Source organism: Trichoderma ghanense (assembly GCF_004382785.1).
Source record: "Trichoderma ghanense strain CCMA-1212 chromosome Unknown scaffold_0, whole genome shotgun sequence".
NCBI lineage: Eukaryota > Fungi > Ascomycota > Sordariomycetes > Hypocreales > Hypocreaceae > Trichoderma > Trichoderma ghanense.
In genome coordinates this window covers 2,735,162-2,759,126 of record NW_027395663.1, presented here as the reverse complement: position 1 = coordinate 2,759,126, position 23,965 = coordinate 2,735,162, and the positions used below count along the sequence as shown (strand labels likewise).

Here is a 23,965-nt window from a genome sequence, read left to right as displayed (position 1 = left end):
AACCTTCTCCCAACTTTCTCACAACCATCTTTCGCTTCACCAGGCGCTCACCTTGAACTTTCAAGGGAAATCCTCTCACTGGCATCGCTCTCTCACCTATCGAATTTACGTCCGCTCTCTTTCAGCGTATTACATCTCTACAAAAGCATGATACAGCTCCTCTGAAGCTCACACACCCCTCGGAGGACGCTTTGAGGGGAGGCAGCGCGTTGCGACCATGGCCGACGACAAGATCGAGTTCTCGTCCTTCGACGACAAGGACTGGGAAGCCCAAGATGCCGCCGACGACCGTGAGATTGCGCGACTCCTGGAGCAGAGCCAGGACGGCGCCGGCGGAGGACTCAAGCTTGACGACACCCCCTTCGATCAGACCAACAAAGCAGACGACGCAGAGGATTTTGAGGACATCAGCGACGACGACCTCCCCGAAGAAGAAGAACCGAGCGCGGGCACATCGATCGAACTGCCCGGACTGACAGACGATGGCAACACTAGCAATGATGCAGACGACCTGTTCGGCGAAGGCCCATCCTCCCCCATCGACCCCGTTGACGGCCCAACCTCACCCGCGCCGCACGTTCGCGATGCCGAGGCGGCCGACGATTCGCAAGCGGTGGAGGCAGGCATAAGCTTTGGCTCTATCAACTTCGATCCCGATCCGCACGCCAACGGCGCCCTCAATCAGGATCCCGACATTCCTGCACCCGCCGAATCGATCGGAGACCTGCTAAAGGCCACTTGGCCGGCATACAAGAAAGGCCACATTCTGACTTGGAGCGAACTTTTGCCGCCGAAGAAGGCGACCTGGAAGGAGAAGAAGCCACTCAAGAAGCCCAAGTATCTAGTCACGAGCAAGCTGAGCCTTGACGTGGCGCCCGACGATGAGAAACTTTTTCGGATTCCTGGACCTGCAAATTCATCTACCACCGCGAAATCCAACGAACCAACAGCCAATGGCCTGGTGCATTGCAGCCCTGCGATCGATGGCCAGGAAGAAGACGTTGCACAATTCGACCTCGACCATGATTCCGATGCAGAAACCGTCATGGGCTTCACGCTGCGTGATATCGAATTGGCGTGCGAGGATTGGAGTGACCATATCGAGAGCGTTGAGGCTAGCTTTGCGGCCCAGCAGTTGGCTGCGGAGGAGGCCGCATCGTCACAGAAGCGCCAGATTGAGGAGGTTGAGCAAGATGACGAGTGGGATGCCGAGTTTCTGATGGACGTCGTCGACGAATCCCAACCTCGCCAGAAGAAGCGCAAGACTGTTCCGCTTGGTCTGCCAGAGATCCCTCGATACACTGCGCCCTCGTTCGATAATTTTGAAGAAGCTACTCGGCGAGGTGCGAAGCGCGTTCATCTGGATATCAGCGACCCATATCTTTTGCTGGAGACGGAATCCTACAACAGCAGCAAGAGAACGCGGCAGGAGGCGCAGATGAAGCGCATGGCTAACGGAAATCTGGGTCGGGATATCACACAGCGCTTCAACCTCTCCAACGATGAGGCCTACGAACTCTTGAAGGAAAACCATCAGAGCAAAGTCAGAGCTACTCTCGGAAACATCTCTGTGGAACATGGCATGCCCGCCCTCAAGCTGTCATGGCCGTATTACAAAGTCAAGCTCAGCGGCACAACGGACGAGTACCATCGTCCCCGCTTCCGCTATAAGAAAATGGTGGGACACACTATCAGGTTCGACAAGCCGCTACATTTCAAGCGAAAGCAGATGAAGGGCAAGGCGCATGAGATCTTCCTCAAGTCGAAAGATGTGAGCCTCTGCGACAACTCTACTGCCGTGCTCTTTGAATACTGCGAGCCGAGGCCGAGAGTACTGAACGGCTTCGCCATGGGCAACCGGCTTATCAACTACTATCGTCGGAAGGAAAACAGCAACGAAGAGGAGCAGCTCGCCAAGTTGGACCTCGGCGAGTACCGTACTCTGCTTCCTGAAGATCGGTCGCCGTTCTCCCTCTTTGGCACTGTCGACCCCGGTGAAGTCGTGCCGACGCTGCACAATGAGATGTACAGAGCGCCGGTCTTCAAGCACACACCCCGAAGCACGGATTTTCTTGTTGTCCGCAGCACCACGGGCATTGGCGGCCCGAAATGGTACCTACACAAGATTGATCACCTGCACGTCGTCGGCCAGGCCTTTCCATCGGTGGACGTTCCTGGTCCGCACAGCAGGCGTGTTACAAACGCGTCAAAAAGCCGGATGAAAATGCTGGCGTTCAGGATGATCAGGCACAGCCGGAGTGATAACTGTCAGCTGTCCGACATCACTAAGCATATCGCGGACTCCACGGATACTCAGAACCGACAGAAGCTGAAGGAGTTCCTCCAGTACGACAGGGACAGCAAGGAGAAGGGAATGTGGCGCCTGAAACCTGGAGAAATCCTTCCGGACGAGAACGCTATCCGCGCAATGATCAAGCCTGAGGAAGTGTGCCTTCTTGATGCCATGCAGCTTGGTATCAAGGAGCTTGAGGATGCCGGCTACGACCCTCGCAACGCAACCATTGACGATGACGCACAAGGGCTCGACGCCGACGAGGAAGAAGATGACGACGGCGAAGGAAGCAAAATCGTCAAGGGGCCCAAGAAGGTTGTTGAAAAGCAGGAAGAAACGCTTGCGGACAAAATGGCGCCCTGGAAAACGACGAAGGCGTTTATCGACGCTTGTGCGCAAAAGGCCATGCTTCAGCTCCATGGCGAAGGCGACCCTACCGGCCACGGACTTGGGTTCAGTTTCATCAGAACCTCCATGAAGGGCGGCTACATAGAAGCAGTTCAGGGACCCCTGGCAACGTCAGCGGATGCGATGGAACGTGAGAAACGGGCGAACGGCGGCCACGCATACAACGTGAAGAAGCAGCAGGCAATGTACGAAGAGGGCATTCGTGAGATTTGGGAGAAGCAGAAGGCAACCCTCTCGGACACAAAAGAGCATGATGTCAACGATATCGCGGCGACGGAAGACGAAGATGATAGGTTCAACGTTCAATCAGCAGCCACGCCGGCCATATTCGACGACGGTACCAGTCAGATTAGCGGTTTTACTTCGTCCAGCCGACACCCGAAACGAGCGATTCGCATCTCGAGAGAGGTGGAGCTTCCCGACGGTACGACGCAGACGAGAATCGAGGTTGTCCATGACCCGGTAGTCATTTCACAGTATATCAAGCGGCGAACAGAAGCCGACTTGGAAATGCGAGAGTACGTGAAAGCCATTGTCCGATTCCAGACACTGTCCAAGAAGCCTCCCCTTCAGTGGACGCAGCTGCCCACCTCAGTCAAGGCGCTTCACCGTTGGTCGTGGCTTGCCAAGACCTATAACAAGAGGCGGGCTCCGTCCTATGGAGTGGGATCGCCCGGCTCCGTGGCAGATGTTGTTGGCTTGGAATTTAGAGCACCGGCTTACGTATATTTGTCTACAGCATCTACAGCGCAAGGCCTACGGGCAATGCCGACCATGACCGTCTTGCAAACCTTAGGTAAGATGCCATACTCGAATCTTTTTGACGTCGTATCAGATTGATGCTCACACTGCCGAACAGGATCAAAAAGGAACTTGAGCGACTGGAGAAAAACAAGGCCCGACGCCAGGCTCGAGAGCAACAAAAGGAGCTTCATCAAAAAGCCAGCGCTGGCGACGCCGGGTCTCCTGGAGCCGATAAGGTCCCTACAGGAACCACCCGCAAGTGTGCTAATTGCGGACAGGTTGGACACATCAAGACAAACAAAAAGTACGGTAACTCCTGCTTGTTCACTCCCAGTCTCACCACCTCCGCGTTCGTCTTTTGATTGGTGGCATCATGCCAAACAGTCGGAAGAAGGGGCTAGTGGCTCCAAGAGCAAGAGGAAGAGGAAGCGGAAGACAACAATCCTTGCCCAGAAGATCAAGCAGTCTGATATCCAGGCTCGAAGACTGGAGCGCGCATGCCTTACCAAGCGGAAGGCCGGCGCGGGACGCAGTCAAAAGGCGCGGAAAGAAGATGCGCAGAAGAAGACACAGGAAGAGCTGGACAGGGAGCAAGTGCTCCGCGAGGAAAGAGAGCAGCTGCAAGCTCTCAAGCGGGAGCTGCAGCAAAGAGCTCGTCAGGAGAGGGAGGAGAGGGAACGGGCGCAAGGTTTCCCTGACCGGGCGTGGTGGAGAGCTGCAGGCCGCAGGCCTCATTAAGCCACGTCCCTGCGCCCGATGCCTGTGATGCTCCCACTTCATCCTTTGTCCCACCCTCTTCCCCTTTTCCGTTTGTCATGCCTTTCCTTTGGTTTTCCCTTCGCAACAAAAGTTCTATTTTTGCTAACTTTCTCCCCACTCCAGACTATGTCCTTTGCTTAACGGCACGATGAAGGCGGATAACGGCGCATCAGAGCACGGCGGCTTTGGTAACTACAATGCCCCCGCAGGAGGCGCAGGATCACCGGTCTAGGCGGTTAAGACGTTAAAGTCTTAAAGACTGCAAAATCGGGCGAGGTGCTGTTTTTACTCGTTCCTTAGGTGAAGAACACCCGACATCGACGCGACAAGGGGTATGCCCGGATGGGTAGATCAAGCCTCTTTCCATTCGGCCACAACCAGGTCTCATCCTACTTCTGGACTTGAAGCCTTGATTCAGGTGAACGAAACAGGGAGGTAGAAAGGCTGGAAACGAAAATAATGCCCAAAAGGAAAGGGAGGTCATCTGGTTCAGGAGTTGGAGGATCGTTGTCTATTTTCCCTTTTTTCCTTTTACCAAGCGTGATCACCGCGAAGGGCTTTACTGGCGTTTAAAGGGGGTCTGCTTTCTTTTTTGCTCTTTCATCTCGAACAAAAGGCTTCGTTCGAAGCATTTGCTCGCCAGGAGGATTTCGTTGAAGGGAGGCTACGTAGCTGTCCATTTAAAACAATGAAACCTTGTCCATGACTGGACCTTTGTGTGCCATGTTTGACGCTGTGTTGCTTTGTACCTGGTGACGTGACGAGGACGATCTGTTGCCTTCTACTTTTTTTTTTGTTTTTTTTTTTTTTTTTTTTTTATTTTTTTTTTTTTTTTTTTTTTTTTTTTTTTTTTTTTTTTTTTTTTTTTTTTTTTTTTTTTTTTTTTTTTTTTTTTTTTTGCTTTGCCTTCCCTCCCTTTGCATGGTATACGGAGCGTGTCAATATAGCGGCAGAAAGCTATCAGCCCGCAGTTGGAGAGCTAGTCATGTCAGACCATGGCCTGCATGACTGGAGACGTGGGAGCGTGAAGGTAGGCTGTTGTGGGTTTTGAAGGGGGGTTGAGGTCTTTGTGCAAGATCAACTATATGGAAGCCCTTCATCAATAGCCATCGTAGTCGTACTAAATAGCTGGTCATACGGAGATGAGCTGGGATGAGAGCTGGAGGGTTATAAAGGGAAGTGGTTAGGCACGGCCATAAGAAAGCTCACATCCGCCTATCTGGAGACTGCTACAGGTCGCTAATTTTAACACGTTGTAAGTAAGTCGGTAGGCAAGTAATTGCGAGCTGTTGGCAAATGATGACGATGGGTACTGCAAGAGCACGACAGAAAACATGGAAAATCAGAACGTCCAATTACAGTACATAGGAGTGCGGAAGATATTTTTAGAAACGCAGCCCCCCTGCAGGTGCATGCTAAGCCCGCCCTGGAAGAGACAGAGAGAGAGAGAAAACAGAAGACGAGAAACACGGACGAGGTTGAAGGCGGGGTTTCAACCGGCAGACAGGCAGGACGAGGCTGTGATTTTTGGGGGAGATGGAAAGGGAAGAGAGGGTGTATGTGTGTGTGTTTGTGTGTGGGAAGAAGGAGAGTGGCGGCGGAAGAGGCTGAGCGGAAAGGCGGGCGGAGTGAGAATGCAAACCAGGGGAGAAGGGACAATTATTAAATCGGAAAATGCCTTGTGATTCTTGATAGATTTTGCTTTTGTATGTGTGTTTCTCCCTTTTCTCCAGGGGATGGATATGAATTGGAAATGAACAGCCGGTCTGTCTATCTGCGTGAGTATGGGGGCAAAGACATAGAAGGTAAGTAGGTCGCAAGAGACAGATGACGGCGAACATGGCTGCTTGTGAAGGCCATCTTTTTCATCAAAGTGACGATGCTCTAGTGGTAAGTAGAACCGAAGCCGATGCAAGAAGGACCAGATGCGGAAAGATGGTGAGCTGAGAAGGAGGCTGAGCAGGCGAAGGGTGGAGGTGTCGTGTCTGCAGCTTCACATCCCGCTTATTGCTGCCCTTGTCCTGTTGATACCGAGTAGGTAAGTAAGGTGCTTGATGCAAGTACAGTAGTAAGTCTAATTTATTTCTGTTCCCTTGCGTTCGGTGGGGAGAGAAAGGTGCATAGGTCGATGATGGCGTGGGGGTGTTTTGGTTCCTTGTGCGTGCTGCAGGCAAGGTGAAGGCAGGGAGCATCGTTGATTTGATGCCGACTGCTTGCAGTTGTTCTATTTCCGAAGCGTGCCGTTGGGGAACAGCACGGCTTTGACGACGGACATGGGGTCGTGAATGTTGGGATGTTGGTGCCCACTAGGTACGCGGACTAAGGAGTATGACGGAGTAGCGACCTGGCGCTTATTTGCGACGGGTGATAGGACAGGCTCAACTTCAACGGCTTGAACAAAGTATAAAGACGAAGAGTCAAGGGTATGGTAGGGCAGCTTGCAGTGTAGCGCACCCCAAGCAGGTGAAGCTGATGGCATGCGACCTCTGCCTGTGAGCACGTAGGAGAATCAGCTCTTCTGAGCAGGGGAATCGAGTAATACCGGTGGTGCTCTGGGTAACGAACAGTAGCATCGAGGCCCTATCCGGCCTGGTAGAACGGAAGAGACCGTGGCGATTCCCCAGCATGTGGCATGGCATCCAGAGTTTACATGGCATTCGCCATCTAAGCGCGTGGCGCCCATGGCCATGCGCGAGGCTCTGGCAAGAAGCGCGAGCGGGTGGCGTGCCGGCATGGAACGGACGGTGACGAGGATGAGGTCAGCGTGGGCTCGGGGCCTGGGCTATCCGTGCTTCGAACGGTCGATGTCCGGAGCAATCGGTAGGACTCCATTGCGTGCGGACCTTCGAGTATCCTCTCTGCTTAGCCCTTCTAGCCTTGTTCCGCCTTGCCTTGCCTTGCCTTGCCTTGTTATGTCATCGACCGAGAGAGGGGCTCCTGCATCTTGGTGTTGTCCCTTGGCAGCTTGGCTGGCAGCTCGCAGTTGGTGATGAGCGACTGTGCGTCTGCAGGTCGGCTATCGCTGCCGTTGTAGTTTGTGCAGATGTGTACCTTGGGCACTGCTGTGGGCAGGATACATTCGAGATCCATGTACTAGGTAGCTGGCATCCTGGAAGCTTTGTTGGTGAGAAACCGGAGCAGCAATTCGAGTGGATGATTCGACGTATTATCTGCACCGTCTGATTAGTGACGAAATGGGTCAAGCCAACGGACGCTGTGCCTAGCAAGGCCATAGCCGCTGTGCCTGTGAGGCTTTGCCAGGCGGCTAAGCCGTAGCCGCGATGCACGATTCATGAGACAGGAAGCATGACAGCATGCGCGTGCAGGGGCCGTTTGTGGATGAATGGAGTTGTTTGGTAAGCTCACCTGATTGAATGTGGACTTGGCGAGGTTCTTGGAGTTTTGGTGACGGAAACCAGCAAGGGGTTGAGGCCTCATGACTAAGGCGGTTCATACAAGATACAAAGAGCGAGTCCACATACCTACATGTACAAAGGGCGCATCATCTTGCCATTACGGCCAATGAATGCATGCTCAACGGTCAATATAACCATAGTGACAAGTTATTGCAAGAGAAATCTACGGGAATTGACGCCTTGGCCGCACGTGGATACCCGCAGGATGGTTCGTGGCCTCTGCTCTGCGAAGCACATGACGGTGATCCGCCTTTGTACCTGGTGTACAGGCTCCCGGCACGTCAGAACCTGTGTCACCAAACACATGCACTGCAGTGAGGTGTTCAGCAAGACAAGGCTGCTTGTGAGGCTAGGCATGGGGAGATAAAGAACCAACAAAGGCCTTTGGCGACTGCCGTGAAGGACTCTCAATCTTTTCCGCGCGACTGGCTGATGCCCGTCTGGCATATCCATCCATTCCAAATTGTCCCGTCACCTCACGCAGCGCATGGAGTTCCCTGTCTGGACCCGTTAGCGGTGCCCCGGTGCTGAGCCCTTGACGCCGCAGCCAGTCATAGGGCTCGTGGCGGCAGCAGTTTGTCGCCTTGGCCCCTGTAGCGCTCCCCCGTAGGGTCCCCGTCCAGCCCCCTGCCGCCCCTGTAGCTGTAGGTGTATGTAGGGCCGCCCTTCGGCCTCCACCCTCGCATTGCTGCTTTGGTTCTAGCGACCGGCAGAACCTGCTTAGCATGGCCCCGACCTGAGCGTCTCGTCCCTACCGTACTAGTTGGTAATCAATCCTCTTCCCACCCTTCAGGTTCCAGTTCAGACAGAACACGATCTCGAGGGCTATTATTAGAACCGTCCAACGCCAGATTCAGCCCCATGGTCCTGCAAGACGTTTAAACCAACCCCCAGCATATCACCGATCTCGTCCAAGCGACGACCTGCAGGCACGGCACTGCATCGCACTCGCATCGCGCCGCATCGCGACAGCAAAAAGCACGGCTCTGGCTCTGGCTCTGCTACGGCTACTGGCGACAAGGCCGACGCAGACTCCCCAATCCCCGACCAGCATCGCCGTTGGTTCTGGCCAACGCCATCTAACGGCGTCTCACCTACTGCTGCTCTGGAGCCTCGAGGGCCATTGTGCGGCTTTCGGGACCTGTGCATACGGAGTACCTCCAGCGGTACGGCTTGTACAAAGACGGCGCCTCCTGCCTTTGTCTGGGCTCGTGTCTCCTCCGTCATCGCCTGTCACGACGCTTTCCAACGCCATCCTCTTATTCCTCCTCTCCGTCCTCGTGCTTGCTCCTCGGCTTCGTCACGTTTGTGCGCGCGCGCATACACACGCCAGGCAACGCAAACGCAGATCGATCCGCTGGCTGTCGCCTTGCCGTTTCTCGACGGTTCTGCCTCCTATTGCAGCCGTCTTACTGCTGCTGCTGCTGCTCTCCCAATCTCCGTCCTCATCCTGCCTCTTTGTGGGTCCGGGCAAACACTTCTCTGCGGCGCGTGCTTTTTAAGATCATTGCACCAAATCTTCCCTCCCAACTCGCGGGCTCGATTTCGATTTCGATTGCGATTGCGACTGTGATTGCGACTGCGACGTTCGACTTCGACAATATCGACCCTGACCCTATCCGTCTTCATCGCGAACTTCCTCTCGACGAGCGTCCTTGGCTTCGCCCTTAGAGCTCGAAGCTCGACACGCACAATCAAACACGAGCGCGGCCTCGAATTCGGCGAGCCAAAGCCTCCAGCTCGTTGGCCTCGCGCACCGCACGCCTCAATCACCTCACAGCGCGACCCATCTGGGCGCCGCGATCGATAACTCACAATGGGTAGAAGAAAGATTGAGATCAAGGCCATCGCCGATGACCGCAACCGCTCCGTGTACGTTGTTTCCGCGCCCTGCCCATCACCATGACGGCCTTGGGACTAACACAAGCATTTTCAGGACGTTTCTCAAGCGAAAGGGTGGTCTGTTTAAGAAGGCACACGAGCTCTCCGTCTTGTGCTCCGTCGATGTCGCCGTCTTCATCTTCGGCAACAACAAAAAGCTATACGAGTACTCTTCAAAGGACATGGGACAGCTCATCACCAGATACCAATATGTACGTTCCCCCCGACGGTTAGGTCGTCGCACGGCATTGCTACCTACCAGACTGTGCTGCTTGTATTAGCCTTGGACGCGGTTCGCTGACATGATGGCATAGCATGGTGGCCCCAACGAGCACAAGGGCCCTTCCGACTACAACAGCGGCCAGAACAACGACGAAGACGACGAAGACGGTGATGGGACGCCTCCTCGGGGGGCGGATGGAATGGAGGCGCACATGATGCCTGCCCATTTCCAGGGCCAGCCTCCTCAACCCTTTCCCCAGCTTCGCCATCACACAGCTTCGGCGTCGCCCCCGGTACCCAACGGCGTGCCATTCCCCGGTCATTCTCACCTCCAGCGAAGCCTCACGCCGCAACCCGCCGGCCCATCGCGGCCAGACTCGAGGGATGACATGCGCCGCATGGGCCATGGCATGATGCCGCAGCCCGTCGGGCCTCATGGGCCGCCTCACGGGCCTCACCCGGGCATCACTTACATGCCCACGCCACCCATCTATAACCCGGCGGCGAGCAACCAGTCCAGTCTCATGCCGCCCCAGCCTGGTCCTTATCCGTACCAGCCGCCACCCCAGCCATACATGGAAGAGCGTAGGCCATCTGCACCTCCTGCCTTCAGTGCTCATCCTCCTCCCCAACCACTAGCAGTCGGCCCGCGCACAGAGAATCCCTCTCCTCAGCCGCCTCACCAACTGCTGCCTCCTCAGTCCATGCCTCCTCACACCTCACCCCAGCCGGCGCGTCGTCACCTGGACCCCCAGCCTCCGCCGCCGGTTGAGCCAAGGACAGAAGCCCCAGAGAGACCGAAGGCGCCGCTCATCAACACGGATACGGCTATCAAGAAGATGTCCCAGCGCAAGTCACACAGCATCTTTACACCAATCGAGGAAAACCGATCTATCTTATCCCAGCACTTGGCCTCCTTTGCTTCGGAACCCCAGTCTATCAAGAACGAGTCCGGGGCGTCGGCCGCAGCGAATCCCAACCGATCCCAGTCGGCTGACAACGGGGCCGCCGTTCGTAACGGAGAAGCACCTTCGCCACATCTGCAGCAACGGTCCGGTCTGCGCAATACGTCGGTGTCCTCCCTTCCTGACACGCCGTCGCAAGCCAGCAGTCTGAAGATCAACACGGCCGTTGGGGGAACGAGGCCGAAGCCGCCTCGCCTGACTGTGCAGATTCCCGACGGTGGCTCTGAGGCGGGGAGCGCAACGGGCGACTCAAACTCACCTCGAATTCCGACAGACGCTGCGTCCAACGCGCCACATCGGCACAACAGCGTGGTCCTCCCGCCGCCGTCTCCGTCTGCTACAACACTCTTGTCCGCTGGGGCCACGGGACCCCCCAATCCGTTTGCCCGGCCGGTTCCTCAGCAGAACGTCAGCGGCGACACTCCTGTCTCTGCGCTTCCCTCTCGCTTCTTGAACAATGAGCTGCTGCCCAGCCCCAGCAGTTTCTATCCGGAGTGGAACTTTAGAGGCAGCGACAACAATACGCTCCCCAGCCCCCTCAACTTCGCCACGCCCGTGGTAGGCACAGGGCCAAGCTTTCTCCGAGACGATAGCCATTTGTTGAGCAGCAGCGGGAACGCGGGTTCCGGCGCAGCAAGCGGCAATCAGGGCTCGACGCAACCGTCGGGAATTGCCAAACGGAAGAGTCCGGATCTCGAGGGGCCTGGCCAAGACGAGAACCAGGAAACGGCTGGCGATCCGAAGCGCTTGAAAGTGGAACGATAGGCTGTATCACATACTCTTGATCGGTTGCGATGCTGTCCATTTCTCTTCAGATACCCCCTTTGTCTTTTCATCTCATTATTCTTTTTTTTCATCCGCTTCGTCATCTTCCTCTCTTTCTGAACATCTTCTTTTCTTCGGTGTATTTTTTAGGCTCTTTGGTGTATGAGTCGTGTTCTTTTCTCAACCTGGTCGCGTTTGTCGTCGTGGCGCATGAGATCGATTGTAGTGGGAAGCTTCATACGTCTTCCTTTCGTTTGGCCACCGCATGATGGAGAGACCTGCTTGACTTTATCGGGGGCATATTCGCTGCTTATTTGATGGCGCTGAGGCGAGGCAGTCTTGAATGGTGTCCTTTCGCAGTTCGCCTTTTCTCTTACTTTTGTGGCATGATGATTGTGTTCATCCGCCAGGGTTTATTTACTTTATCAAGATATGGGAAACGGTATTCGCGGGCACAGGCTGAGACGTGGTTGTCCAGCTTATGAGGACAGGGCCAGTTCTTTGGAGGGGAGGCCTAGAGGAGGAGTTGTGTGTTTTCCCGGTGTCTCTTGGTTAGGAAATGTCGCGGGACAAAAGAACTTGAAGGACGAACAAATGGTGGAGGACGGTGGGGAACATTCTATTCTGCGTTGTTGAATATATTTGTGTTTGTTAAGGAGCTAGCCGACCTCTTATATACGGCCGCACGATGACTGGGAATTCCTTGACTTCATGTCCTCTCAGCTACGGTACTATTTTTGAGTAAAGCACTCGAAAACGACTATTTGATTCGAGGAGGTTTGCTTTAAGGGAACGTGAGTGTAAGATTGTCGACGTACAACCTATCAGCCTGAGTTCTTGCTTGTTCCGAAAGCTGGCATTGTGCTACTCTTGTTCCCAAAGCAAAAGAGCAGTTCAATGACAGGCCGATAGCCTATTCATTCTTATATAAGCCTGCCGCTGTCGGCCTAGATACCAGTCAAGATGTCGTGCAGCTGAAAAGAAGAAGGAGGGGAAAGCATGAGCATCGTAATAATAAAAGAAGTAGAAAACGCCGAACAAAAGGTGTCGTCACATCATCACGCGGGGTTCAAGACTCCTTTCAAGATCCACTAGACGAAAGCAAACTCAGTCAGCCTTCACGCTCTATTCGGCGTTCCACAGTAGGAAAAGTAATAGGAAGAGAGTCAGCAACTTACCAGCTCGCCATTAGCAACCCGGCTCGCAACCCGCTCAACCTCAACCCCATCCGGCATGACAACCCTCTTCCCGTCGCCATCACCACCACTCTTCTTCTCCTCCCACCAAATCTCCCTCCCCGCCGCCGTCTTAGCCTTGACGCCAGCCTCCCAGGGACTCGGCTGCCCGACGACGAGATGCGCCTGCACGAACCTCATCATGTTCTCGTCCGCGCGATCCTTCCCGCCCGACCCATCATACGCCTGGCTCCCAAGCGCGCTGTAATCGTCGGGGTTCTCCCACGGTTTTCGGGGAAGGTCCTCGATGGCGACGTTGCTGGGGGCGAGGACGGTGGTCTTGGTGTTGGGGTCGGCGAGGGGGTCGCTCGTTTCGGGGCGCATGCGGGAGAGGGAGAAGAAGGTTGTGAGGGAGCGCTGGGTGCCGAGGATGTCGATGAGGAGGACGGCGGGCTGGACTTGGACTTTGGCGTCGTTGGGGGGGCTCATGATGACGGGGAGGTGGCCTGGGAAGGGATGTGGGGGGATGCGGTTGTTGTGGAGGGATTCCTGGGCGGGGGGTGTTGCTGCTGTTGTGGTTGTGAGGAGGGATAGAGGTAAGAGATTGATGAGCCTCATTGTTTTCTGTGAAAAGGTTGGGCGTGGATTGGGCTGGAGCTGGTTAGGTAGATTGAGGGCGTACAAGCGGGTGATGGGATGGAGCTGGAGTTGATATCGTATCAGGGCGATGCAGGCACGACGACGTCACCGGTGCTGTTGGGATGAATGCGGTAATCATCGGCGAGAGTGCACGAAAGAGGAGAAAGACCAAATGTCACATGATGTGAGCATTGGTTGGATAAGGCAAGTGTAAAGTTGAAGGCAAGCTACTGCTGTTGATGAGCATGTTGCTGGAGGCGCAAGAGGTGGAAAAATATTGTCCGAAAGCTAGAACGGCCGGTGGAAACGTGCCAAAAGCCTGGGCCGGGAGAATGATTAAAGAGTATCGCTATCGTACTCCGTCAAGGTGCTACACAGACTGAAGCGATTCCGGAGTACCAATCGAGAGTTATTACAAGTATCCTTGTACAAGGCTTACCTGCCGAGGTGGCGTATCACGGGGACTGTAAGCCCGGGCGATTTTCACGTGAAGAGGTGAGTTTTGGTTTCATGGAGAAGACACGAAAAGAGCAAAATATCGAACGACATCCAACCCGGGGCTGGCCAATAGCGTACGTTGGAGAATCGCCCCGGCAAAGGGACTGGAAGAGCCGTCATCTGACTTGCGCCGTGAGGCTCCCCGGATTTGGGGATTTGATTGAGTGTGGGGTACGGCTTGTGTCTCCCTTTTCTCTATAAACCGAGTGGGTTTTGCATGTATGTACATCTGTGCGGTTGGTAGGGAGAAAGGCGTGGTGATGTCAAGGTTCGGAAGGGTGTCATGGTCAGCTGGGCTGATAGCTGGACCTTTTGGCCTGACATGTGAAAGCATGTGGATGGACTCGGGCTTGTGGCTTGTGGTACTCTAGTCTGCGTGCCACGGGGGAACCTGCAATCAAGCAATGAGTCTTGATCAAGGTACCAAGTCGAGGCTTGCCAAATGAAAAAGGGGACACCGATAAATGCTGTTGGCGCGAATCAACCATGTTCATGGCGTGGTTAGCCATTCGTTTGTAGCGCCAAATTCCCGAGTGGTGCTGAGATGGGACTTGAGGCTCGTGGTTTCGGGCACGATCATAAGCCTCGGCTCCCGCATTGTGACCAACATTGAACTCAACTGATGACATGGACCATTGCCAGGCCAGGCCGGGTTTATATGATGGGAACACAGATGTGATCCAAAGAATATTGTACATGGACTATATTCAAGTGCAAGCCCGTTCCTCCTCATGCTCCCCTTTCTTCGTCCCATCTCCCCTGATCCAATGGCAACAGGACCTTCGGGTATATATTGTCCGAACAGACGCCAGTTTACAAAGCCTGGACGCTGATTTGGCAGGGCGTTTGGGGTAGTTTAGTGGGGTGACGAGGCTCGACTAGAGCAGGACGAAATACCGATCAAGACCGGCATGAATGAGAACAACAGAGAGCATCCTCCCTCTGCACTTGGAGATACAAAAGAATTGTGACATTGTTGCGGATCCATTCGAGGATCATGTTTATCTCTGGACAATCCAAAAGACAGCACGTTTGCTTCGTACCGAAACTGCCCGCGCATCTAATAGTGGGCAGTCTGTGCAGCTGCTTGCGGACGGGATCATGAATCACGGGGAACGTGGACGCGCTTGTACTCGCCAGCCAAGTGAAGTACCTCTACACAACGCCTCCCCCGGCCCCAGACTCTAGTGGGCATGCTCGACCCCCCCACCGCCCTGCGTCCCCGCTAGCCACCGGCAACAGACACGCTGTGGCCACATGGGGTCCCCAGCAGAAAGTACTAGTACGCACACGGATGACGGAGTACCGTCTCGGCGGCTTACCCACCTGGTTGCCTCGGCTCACTGCCGCCCTCGGCGTGGAGCTCATGCCTGTTCCAGTTCCCTGATGCTTTTAAAGAACTCCAACGTCGAGCCGCGATCCGATTCTGCTTCTTCTTTTCCTCCTCTTCTTCATCCCTCCCCTTTTCTTCTCCATCTCGCCATATACCCTCCCACTTCATCCTTTCTTTTTTTTTCTTCCTCTCGTGCCGTCTGCTACTTTTTTTCCCTCCCAAACTTCCCACATCACAAATCATGGCTCCCAGAGTGATCGTCGTTGGCGGTGGCCGTAAGTACAAGCCCACAACCTGACCGGTCTCGCGCTTATTCTTTCTGCCGCTGCTTTCTCTCGTCCTCAGGGGCGATGCGAGCAGTTGCGCGGGAGGAGAGACGAGACGCTGGGTTTTGGATCCTCAGCTTGCTAATTTGCGCGCCTCTGCAGTTTCCGGTCTGTCTGCCGCTCACACCATCTACCTCGCCGGTGGCAACGTCGTGGTTCTCGACAAGCAGGGTGAGTTCCAACTCCAATCACGCGATTACCGGCCAATCCTCGCATCGCGAACGTTGTGGGAGGCCGTTTCAACAGCTGCGGGAAATGCTGACCTTTGTTGCTCAGGTTTCTTCGGCGGTAACTCGACCAAGGCCACCTCTGGCATCAACGGTGCCCTGACCCGCACCCAGGTCGAGCACAACATCCGCGACAGCGTCAAGCAGTTCTACGACGATACCCTCAAGTCTGCTCGTGACCAGGCTCGCCCGGACCTCATCAAGGTCCTCACCTACAAGTCCGCTGCCGCGGTTGAGTGGCTGCAGGATGTCTTCAACCTCGACCTGACGCTGGTCTCCCGACTAGGGTGAGTTAAATCACTGTTTCGTTTGCTCTGCCAGAAAACGGCTTGTTAGCAAAATATTGTGTGGGCGAGCCAATTCGGCTGACATCTTGTTTGCCAGTGGTCACTCCCAGCCCCGAACCCACCGAGGCCACGATGCCAAGTTCCCCGGCATGGCCATCACCTACGCTCTGATGCAGCGCATCGAGGAGCTTGCCGAGGCCGAGCCGCACCGCGTTGAGATTATCAAGAAGGCTCGCGTCACCGGCCTGAACAAGGAGGGCAACAAGGTCACTGGTGTTACCTATGAGCTGAACGGCGAGACCGCCAGCCTGGACGGCCCCGTCATCCTCGCCACCGGTGGTTACGCCGCCGACTTTGGCGAGGGCTCTCTGCTCAAGAAGCACCGCCCCGAGATCTTTGGCCTTGCCACCACCAACGGCACCCACGCCACCGGTGACGGCCAGAAGATGGTCATGGCCATTGGCGGAAACGGCATTGACATGGACAAGGTCCAGGTCCACCCCACCGGTCTGGTCGACCCCAAGGACCCCGGCAACAAGTGGAAGTTCTTGGCCGCCGAGGCTCTGCGTGGTGAGGGTGGTATCCTTCTCAACGCTGACGGTGACCGATTTTGCGACGAGCTCGGCCACCGTGACTACGTCTCCGGCATGATGTGGAAGGAGAAGGACAAGAACAAGTTCCCCATTCGCCTAGTCCTCAACTCCAAGGCGTCCAACGTCCTGGACTTCCACACCCGCCACTACTCTGGCCGTGGCCTGATGAAGAAGATCACGGGCCAGCAGCTCGCCAAGGAGATTGGCTGCACTCCCGAGCACCTGCAGAAGACGTTCCAGACCTACAACGCCATCGCCGAGGGCAAGCAGAAGGACCCCTGGGGCAAGAAGTTCTTCCACAACCTGCCTCTGGACATCAACGACGACTTCCACGTCGCCCTCATGGAGCCCGTCCTGCACTTCACCATGGGCGGTGTTGAGATCAACGACAAGGCTCAGGTCCTCAACCAGGAGAAGCAGCCCTTCGAGGGCCTCTTCGCCTGTGGTGAGTTGGCCGGTGGCGTGCATGGCGCCAACCGTCTTGGTGGCTCCTCGCTGCTGGGCTGCGTCGTCTACGGCCGCGTTGCCGGTGACAGCGCCAGCAGCTACCTCTTCCAGCATGCCCTCCAGGGCACCGCCGGCGCCGCTCAGCGTCTGGGCCAGATCTCCCTGCACCTCGACCCCTCTGCTCCCGGCAGGCTGACTGTCGAGTGGGCCAACGGCGCCGTCTCCGGTTCCGCTCCCGCTCAGGTGGCCGACAAGCCTGACACTTCTGCGGCTGCCCCCAAGGAAGCTGCCGGCAAGGCCAAGGCCTTTTCCATCCCCGAGAAGGAGTACACCATGGAGGAGGTTGCCAAGCACAACAAGAAGGAGGATCTATGGGTTGTCGTCAAGGGCGTCGTCCTGGACCTGACCAACTGGCTCGAGGAGCACCCCGGCGGTGTCAACGCCATTCTCAACTTCATGGGCCGCGACGCCACCGAGGAGTTTGAGATGCTGCACGACGACGAGGTTATCCCCAAGTACGCTCCCAGCCAGGTCATTGGCCGCGTCAAGGGACAGAAGGTGACCCTCGAGATCTAGATGGGAGAATGAAGTGTAATGGCATGTACAAAAGAATGAGCGGGAAATTGTAGGAAAAGAGGTGGAGCCCTGATGGCATCTGCGAGAACGAGAGATGCATATACCATGATGATGATTGCGAAGGGGGCAAGCCTCTTCCGTGTCGTGCCTACCACGATGGGCTGCTAGATGGGCTTTTTTCACAGGCGCACCGGCTTGGTTGTTTGACATGTGTTTTATGTAGTGTACGGGATAGTTATGCTTGCATACAAAACAACTGTTTACTCTGTACTGGCTTTTCTGTGATTCTGGGGTTGAAGAAGAAGATGGAGAGGCTTCGTTGGCGATGGCGAGATGGCGGTTGTTTCGGGAGACAATCATGTCAGGCGGCATCTCCGCGGAAGAAGTGAAGTTGAGCCTTTTAGGAGGATTTTCTGGGGTGTCTTAAAAGGGAAGATCATCAAATCACCGGTGTACTCTGGTTCAAGTATTACCTCTCGTCCTGTAGCTGGGCATATTGAGTATCCAGCTAGTGAAGTGATTCGTCGCCGTCATGATGGATGCCTAACCTGTAAGACACTGCGATGAGCGTCCATCGACCAGCGACAAGGTTTAATCGCCGCCAACCCGATGAGAGTCTATTATATTATCCAGGTCTTGGAGGCTGTCTCAATATATACAGTATAATTCCCGTCTCGAACTCCACCTTCTAGCAAGACCCTCATCATAATCCAGAATTCCAGTCCAAAGAGATTCGCAAAAGTGCGGAATGAGGCCCAGCGTCCGCAGAATCCCCCTTGACCACGGATTGCGGAGCAGCTGCTCCTCTGGACAATCCATGTGGTGGTATTATAGGTATCCCTCTTTCGGCACTCGGATTTGGCAGCAAGACGCGAGAGGCAGAGAGGCCGCATGTTATGTACAGCCTGCTTGTCTCGGCCCCGAAGGAAGAAGCTTGTATGGGCCGATGCGACGCTGGACATTCCGCTTGACGGCAACGATCTACAAGGGAAGCGGGTGACAGTGGATGTGACGCTGGGGATGGATGGATGTCACTTGGGGCAGGGGAGTGGCTGAGGGTCTGTGTGTAACATGCGGATGAGTCTTGTATTTGTGCGTGTACAGTACGGAATAGTATTGGAAACCACGGGTATTTCTCTGCAATGGGCGAATTGGTGTGATTGGGAGCTGAAGAGTGAGGGAGGCTGCAAAGCCGATACCAAGGACGCGTCCAGAGAGCGGGAAGACTTGATGGTATCACCAGGCACACTACTAGCATAAGCCGGTCTACCTTAGTACTGTAGTGACTGGCATCGAAAACACGCCACTTTGTTGGATGGCAACTCTGTGGGATTCTTTTTTCTTGCCCAACGGGTGAAAACATTGTAAATGGGATTGGCACGGGGTTTCAGCGAATCCCGTTCCCAGGCCCTGGACGCGGGAGGGAAGCAAGGGGATGTCTTTTTTTTTTCTTCTGCAAGCCACAGCTTTTCATGGGGCAGTGACATTCTGAGTGGTACGACTTCTCTTGATGCTGTGCCGGAGTAAAAGAGTCAATATGTATTTTTTTTTTCCATCTCTCCCCTCGATGGCTCACCTTTCGCCCCCCCCCCCCTTCTGCCTACCAGTTTTTCGTCATGATTATTCTGCCCCGCTCATAGTTCTATGTAATTTATTCAAATCAAACGAGTGTGTGTAGGTGCCCGCGATCGGAAGAAGGAGGGCGTTTTTAGCAAGACGCAGGCAACCGGCCCTTTCAAACCCCCTTGAGAGGGGGGAGACTAAGCAAAATCAAGGAGAAAAGCTACCAGCCAGATTGGAAACTGGCTGACTGGGCTTTCGGCTGTCGAGTGACGGATGTGATTCTCAAAACACAAGGGGGAGAAGCAGCTGTTGGCATGTACAGACAGCATCTACGAGTTGAAGCAGGTAATAGAAGGGGTTATGCCATTGCCAGCGACCCCTCTCTCCTCAAACCCCCGCCCTTTTGGGCGTTCAATCTATGCCGCCTTTCGTCGGCTCGCAAGGTTTCCGCACGCCGTTTCTACTAGCTCGTGGCGCTAGAGGAACAACTTTCAAGGCCTTTCAAAGGGTTTTGTTCTGCGAGCAGCTGAGAGGCCGGTGATGCGGATTCATGGACTGAAGCGAGTTTTGAGGGTGAGCGTCAGTGGCGATATGCGGGGTTGATGCCGATCCGGGGTCGAAGCGCATCATCTGTCATCTGTCAAATCTGGGCGTCAAAGATACGTACAAAGAGTGGCCATGTAGTTGGTGCGTTGGTGGAGGGCACGTGTAATGGGAGGAGGGAAAAGTAAAATAAATGAATTCGATATGGCTTGGCTATGATATGGGCTGGCTCCAGCAGCGTTGCATCAACTGCGGCATAATACATGCTACATACCCATAGACGTACTTCGTGCAGGACGGCATCGGCATGCCCAAGATACGCGCAGGTGATTTATTGCTGTTGGGTTGGATGTGTTGCTGTTGATGCAATACTGTAGGTGTAAGCCATGTAGGCAGATGGATCCCTATTCTGCAGAGGCCCCCTTTTTCACCTGTTCAGGCCATCATTTGATTCCCCCCCCCCCCCCCCAAGAAAAGCTTGGTATTATAAATAAGAATCTCCGAGGCCGGAGATCGATAGTATGTAGACATCTCCTTTAACCAGCCAAGCTCAGCGGTGGAGGAAACGCGGGATCGATGGCCGTGGCTGAGCGCAGCCGAGATGAGGCTTCCCATGCCGAGAACTTTGTTCATGTGGCGGAATGCGCCTCTTGCTGTCAATCTTTCATGGTCTCATACGCATCTTGATGTGGCAAGGGAAGCAGAAAGCCTGAGTATACGCCGATTCCATCCATGTTGCTCCTGTCCCCAGCTGAGAAAACTCTGCCCCTGTCCCTCGATACAGATCACTGGGGGAGTTTGAATTCATGACAGCATCTATATGATAAAAGTTTGCACTATCAGTGGCCGTTTTCTCGGCTCGACGAAGAAAACAAGGCCAGCTTGCTCGTCTGTGTGCTACCCTGACTAGGTAGCTAATAATGCATTGCGCAGCTCCGTTTCATTAGTCCTGGCTGGTATTAACAAGAACCTGAGGAGAGGAGAGGCATGGAGGACTGCACCTCACCTTTTTCTACTGCTGGATGCAAAGTATGGCGTTAAGCAGCTGATCAGGCCATCTGCGCAGACATCACGGATATCGCCAGCAGATCCACGCTAAAGTTCGTCCCTCATTCAAGCTCGTACCGCAAATCGCTGCAAGCATCCGATTCCTGCAACGGCCCAAGCTGGCAATGACAAGCACACGAGCGCAACCAAGAGGCCAAGAATGTGTTGCACCGTGTCCAGAATACGCTACACTGTATGTTTCTGTGGAGTGGCACCGGCTCGAAAGCAGTTCCCAGGTTCGACATTTTTTTTTTTTTGAGTCCGTTTTTCTCTTCCCCAGATTTTCTCCGCATAATCTGGCCGTCCCGTCCCTTTTCTCTTTCTTTTTTGCTGGAATTTTAAATGCGACCACGTTTTTGCGAGTCAATGCGCACGACAGCCGCCGCGCAAATCTAGGGGCGTTTTGATGCGGCCGTCATGGTGCAACGCCCACTCTGATCGGCTCCTTTTATTGCCCCCTTTTTTTTTTGACGCCTAATCTTTCTTCTTTTGTGGCTTGGATCTGAATCTCGCGGCGGTCGGAATCTCTGCATCTCGAACCGCGGGGCTGTCAGGAACAGCGGTTGACGGGGACATGGTGTCATGAATCGGTGCCCTCCTCCGTAGTATCTGCTGTATCCGCCATGATCAACCGCCCGTGACAACTTGAACTATCGGCGCGAAGCATGAGCAGCTGCTTGGGCATGGCCCGGCGTCAAAAGTCTTGACTCTCGTCTGCTTGCAACGTTCGATTTCTTGCTGCGAGCTGCCGAGAACAGATCCTCCATCTCTGCCATGCTCACGCACGTGTCGCGCGTGCCCTACTCTGCCTGGCCTGCATATAGCGTCGTCGGTTGCCGGACGTATTGACACAGAGAATCCCATCTGAAAGCCTTCCAGCGTCGACCGTAAGACAAAGTCGTCATGGTATCTGTACCCGAACCCTTGAACCGTTACCGAGGCAGGACATCCTGGTTGCGAGTCATCGCTGTCCAAAGGCACACAGCTGTAAGCATACTGTGCCGCACCAACCCGGGCAGTCAGGCTCATTTGCTCATTGGCAACAATAATGGATTCTGTGTCAGGTGCGGGTAAATGCCTGGAGGGGGGAGGTCGAAGCCAACTCAGGCCAGCGTGATGCAGCTAGCTGGCAGCCAATATACAGCTCTCTGCTGCCAGCCAATCCAGCTTCGTCAAGGCAGTTAGCCGACGGTCGATGGCTTTTCTGTTAGGGATCCAAATTGCATTCACCGCTCCACCCCCATCCCGTGGCTTTGTCGGAGACGTTCTGGGCTCTTACGAGACAAGGATCGGACATGCCCAAGGCATCGTCGTCGAGCAAGAGTCCAGTGGTTACCATGGAGAGTTGCCCGACAGTAGGTAATCGTCTCGACTAGGCAGCGGAACATAGTACGAAGACTATCGTAAGAGATGCCGCCGGAGCAGATGGTGTAATAACACCTTGGTACCTTGTGCTCAATGTAAGTGAACCCCCATCGTTCTCCTTTTGAGGTGATACATGCATGCCCGTACCTGGCTGCTCCCTGCCCTTGTGCGTCCTGCCAGGCGTACATGTGCGAGGACGAAGAGCACGCATGCCTCGTACTCGGGAGCGACGAGCCAAGCTCGCAAGCCACGAGCTGCACCAGAGCAGCTCTGCATGGCGCGAGTACGTCGTCGTGAGTCCATGGTTGTAGCACCAAACGTTTTGCGTCAAGCCATCCCGACCCCCCCTCCTTGCCCATTTCCTGCCGGGCCAAAGTCTGAAATAGCCTCCTCGTCGTCATCATTATCGTCTTCTTCTTCTTCTCGTGCTCATAACCCGCTAACTTGCTTGCTCATGGTCTCCTCATAATCTCCCCTTCTTTATCCCTTCTCTTCCCTTCCATTTTCTTCGGACTTCTTGTCCTACTCCCAGAGAACTGTAATCATGGACACTTGCTGCTTTGTGCACGGTGGGAAACAAGCGGCTGGCAGGGGCGGCTCGACTCCATTCCTCTGTGGCGGCGAGCGAATCCCCCAACCGGGCATGGCGCCAGCTGAAGGAGGGTGGCGAGCCCCAGCATCGCGAGTGACTAGCCAGCCAGAGCAGCGAATAGGCGGCGCCCGGGTGCTCGCACGGATGGGCCGGGTAGCGAATACTGGGCGTGGACTGCTGCTTGTTCGGCAGAAGATGAGCAAGACTCAGCTGCCCAAGGTTGCTCGCAAGAGTCGACCGCGAGTATCCAGTACCTGCGCGTGCTTTCTGTGTGTCCGAGTGGTACGGAGTACGAGGACGCACCATTGGGGAGGGCTCGGCAAATGGCCCAAGGCGCAAGCCAAGCGACCAAAGATGCGGCACAGTAGAAGCTGTCCAGGCGAGATATACCTGTATAGCTGCAAGGTGTGCAGTCGTAAGGCGCTGGTTGCGAGACACGAAGCGTGCGGCATGCAGATGCAGAGCGGACGGCGACGCTCGACGGCCCATCGTTTTCCATGCCGACTTGCACCATCGCCCACGTTGCGATCGATCCCCTGCCCCAGGATCCGGCTTCCAGGCCCAGGCGGAGAAGAGGCCTAGAAGCCAGCGCCAGGCAGGGCCCCAGGCGGGTGCTCCAGGGCTTCCTCCAGGGCTCCAGGGCCCGTCCTTCAGGGCCTTCCCTCTCCTGCCGCTGCGGGGTGGGGCGCCCCGGAGCCCCTCGTCGGCCAATCAGACGCCGTCAGCGCCATGCTGCTCGCGCTGATCGCTTCCTGTTCGCTTGCTAGCCCTCCCGCCTCCATTGACTTTGCTCCTCGTCTTCCTCGCCCCGAATCTCACCTCTGCCCCTTGTCTCTGTTCTTCTTCACGCTTGTTTCTTCTTTCGCTGCTGTCTGCCTTCGTCCTGCTTACAAGTATAAGCGGCCGCCGCCGAATCTGGATCGCGGTGCTTGCGCGCATCACGCTGCGGCCCACTAATCCCAGTTCCAGCTCGGAAGCCGCTCGCCCTCTCCCTCGACGTTCCAGGTCCAACCAGCAATTTCAAGTCGAAATCTTACTACTTGCTTCACTTGTTCGCTCACAGACACAGACAGGCCCAACGCCCAAGGCTCGAGGCTCGGACATCCCCTGGCTTCCCATGCCGCGACCGCACCTGAGCAGCGCCGCGGAAGCCTCGAGCTCATTCATCCGTTGATGCCTCCAAGCCTCGTCGCTCTTGTTGCGCCGCCGACTTGTATCACTCGGGTCTCTGGCTTCACTTGCTCCCTCGACCAAGGACGCCATCAGCCCCAGGCCTGGCCGGCGCTGGTGCCTCGACCGAC

The 23,965-nt window shown here is 55.2% G+C and overlaps 8 protein-coding genes across 8 annotated transcripts; 4 read left to right on the top strand and 4 right to left on the bottom strand.

Annotated features, from left to right (window-relative positions):
• Window positions 1-156: 156 nt before the first annotated feature.
• CCMA1212_000941 (uncharacterized protein) lies at window positions 157-4,436 on the top strand (the record flags this gene model as incomplete). Its single annotated transcript, XM_073698384.1, has 4 exons — window positions 157-3,219; window positions 3,441-3,497; window positions 3,561-3,794; window positions 4,328-4,436. Exons 1-4 carry the CDS (start codon window positions 218-220, stop codon window positions 4,434-4,436), a joined length of 3,402 nt encoding a protein of 1,133 aa, XP_073563613.1. The 5' UTR covers window positions 157-217.
• A 2,678-nt stretch (window positions 4,437-7,114) lies between these two features.
• On the bottom strand, window positions 7,115-7,294 carry CCMA1212_000940 (uncharacterized protein; the record flags this gene model as incomplete). Its single annotated transcript, XM_073698383.1, has 1 exon — window positions 7,115-7,294. The coding sequence occupies one exon, from the start codon at window positions 7,292-7,294 to the stop codon at window positions 7,115-7,117; it is 180 nt and encodes a 59-aa protein (XP_073563614.1).
• A 489-nt stretch (window positions 7,295-7,783) lies between these two features.
• Window positions 7,784-8,447, bottom strand: CCMA1212_000939 (uncharacterized protein; the record flags this gene model as incomplete). The annotated part of the gene is made up of 2 exons (XM_073698382.1): window positions 8,101-8,447; window positions 7,784-7,929 (listed from the first exon to the last, which is right to left on the bottom strand). Exons 1-2 carry the CDS (start codon window positions 8,345-8,347, stop codon window positions 7,784-7,786), a joined length of 393 nt encoding a protein of 130 aa, XP_073563398.1. The 5' UTR covers window positions 8,348-8,447.
• On the top strand, window positions 7,826-9,291 carry CCMA1212_000938 (uncharacterized protein; the record flags this gene model as incomplete). The annotated part of the gene is made up of 4 exons (XM_073698381.1): window positions 7,826-7,828; window positions 7,890-7,900; window positions 8,515-9,061; window positions 9,124-9,291. 4 exons carry the CDS (start codon window positions 7,826-7,828, stop codon window positions 9,289-9,291), a joined length of 729 nt encoding a protein of 242 aa, XP_073563397.1.
• A 145-nt stretch (window positions 9,292-9,436) lies between these two features.
• Window positions 9,437-11,453, top strand: CCMA1212_000937 (Transcription factor RLM1; the record flags this gene model as incomplete). The annotated part of the gene is made up of 3 exons (XM_073698380.1): window positions 9,437-9,492; window positions 9,557-9,713; window positions 9,816-11,453. The coding sequence occupies 3 exons, from the start codon at window positions 9,437-9,439 to the stop codon at window positions 11,451-11,453; spliced, it is 1,851 nt and encodes a 616-aa protein (XP_073563921.1).
• Window positions 11,454-12,560: 1,107 nt separating this feature from the next.
• On the bottom strand, window positions 12,561-13,246 carry CCMA1212_000936 (uncharacterized protein; the record flags this gene model as incomplete). Its single annotated transcript, XM_073698379.1, has 2 exons — window positions 12,561-12,578; window positions 12,632-13,246. The coding sequence occupies 2 exons, from the start codon at window positions 13,244-13,246 to the stop codon at window positions 12,561-12,563; spliced, it is 633 nt and encodes a 210-aa protein (XP_073563026.1).
• A 1,776-nt stretch (window positions 13,247-15,022) lies between these two features.
• Window positions 15,023-17,554, top strand: CCMA1212_000935 (Fumarate reductase; the record flags this gene model as incomplete). The annotated part of the gene is made up of 4 exons (XM_073698378.1): window positions 15,023-15,027; window positions 15,351-15,373; window positions 15,527-15,938; window positions 16,036-17,554. 4 exons carry the CDS (start codon window positions 15,023-15,025, stop codon window positions 17,552-17,554), a joined length of 1,959 nt encoding a protein of 652 aa, XP_073563396.1.
• A 4,981-nt stretch (window positions 17,555-22,535) lies between these two features.
• On the bottom strand, window positions 22,536-23,153 carry CCMA1212_000934 (uncharacterized protein; the record flags this gene model as incomplete). Its single annotated transcript, XM_073698377.1, has 1 exon — window positions 22,536-23,153. One exon carries the CDS (start codon window positions 23,151-23,153, stop codon window positions 22,536-22,538), a length of 618 nt encoding a protein of 205 aa, XP_073563395.1.
• Between the last annotated feature and the right edge of the window lie 812 nt (window positions 23,154-23,965).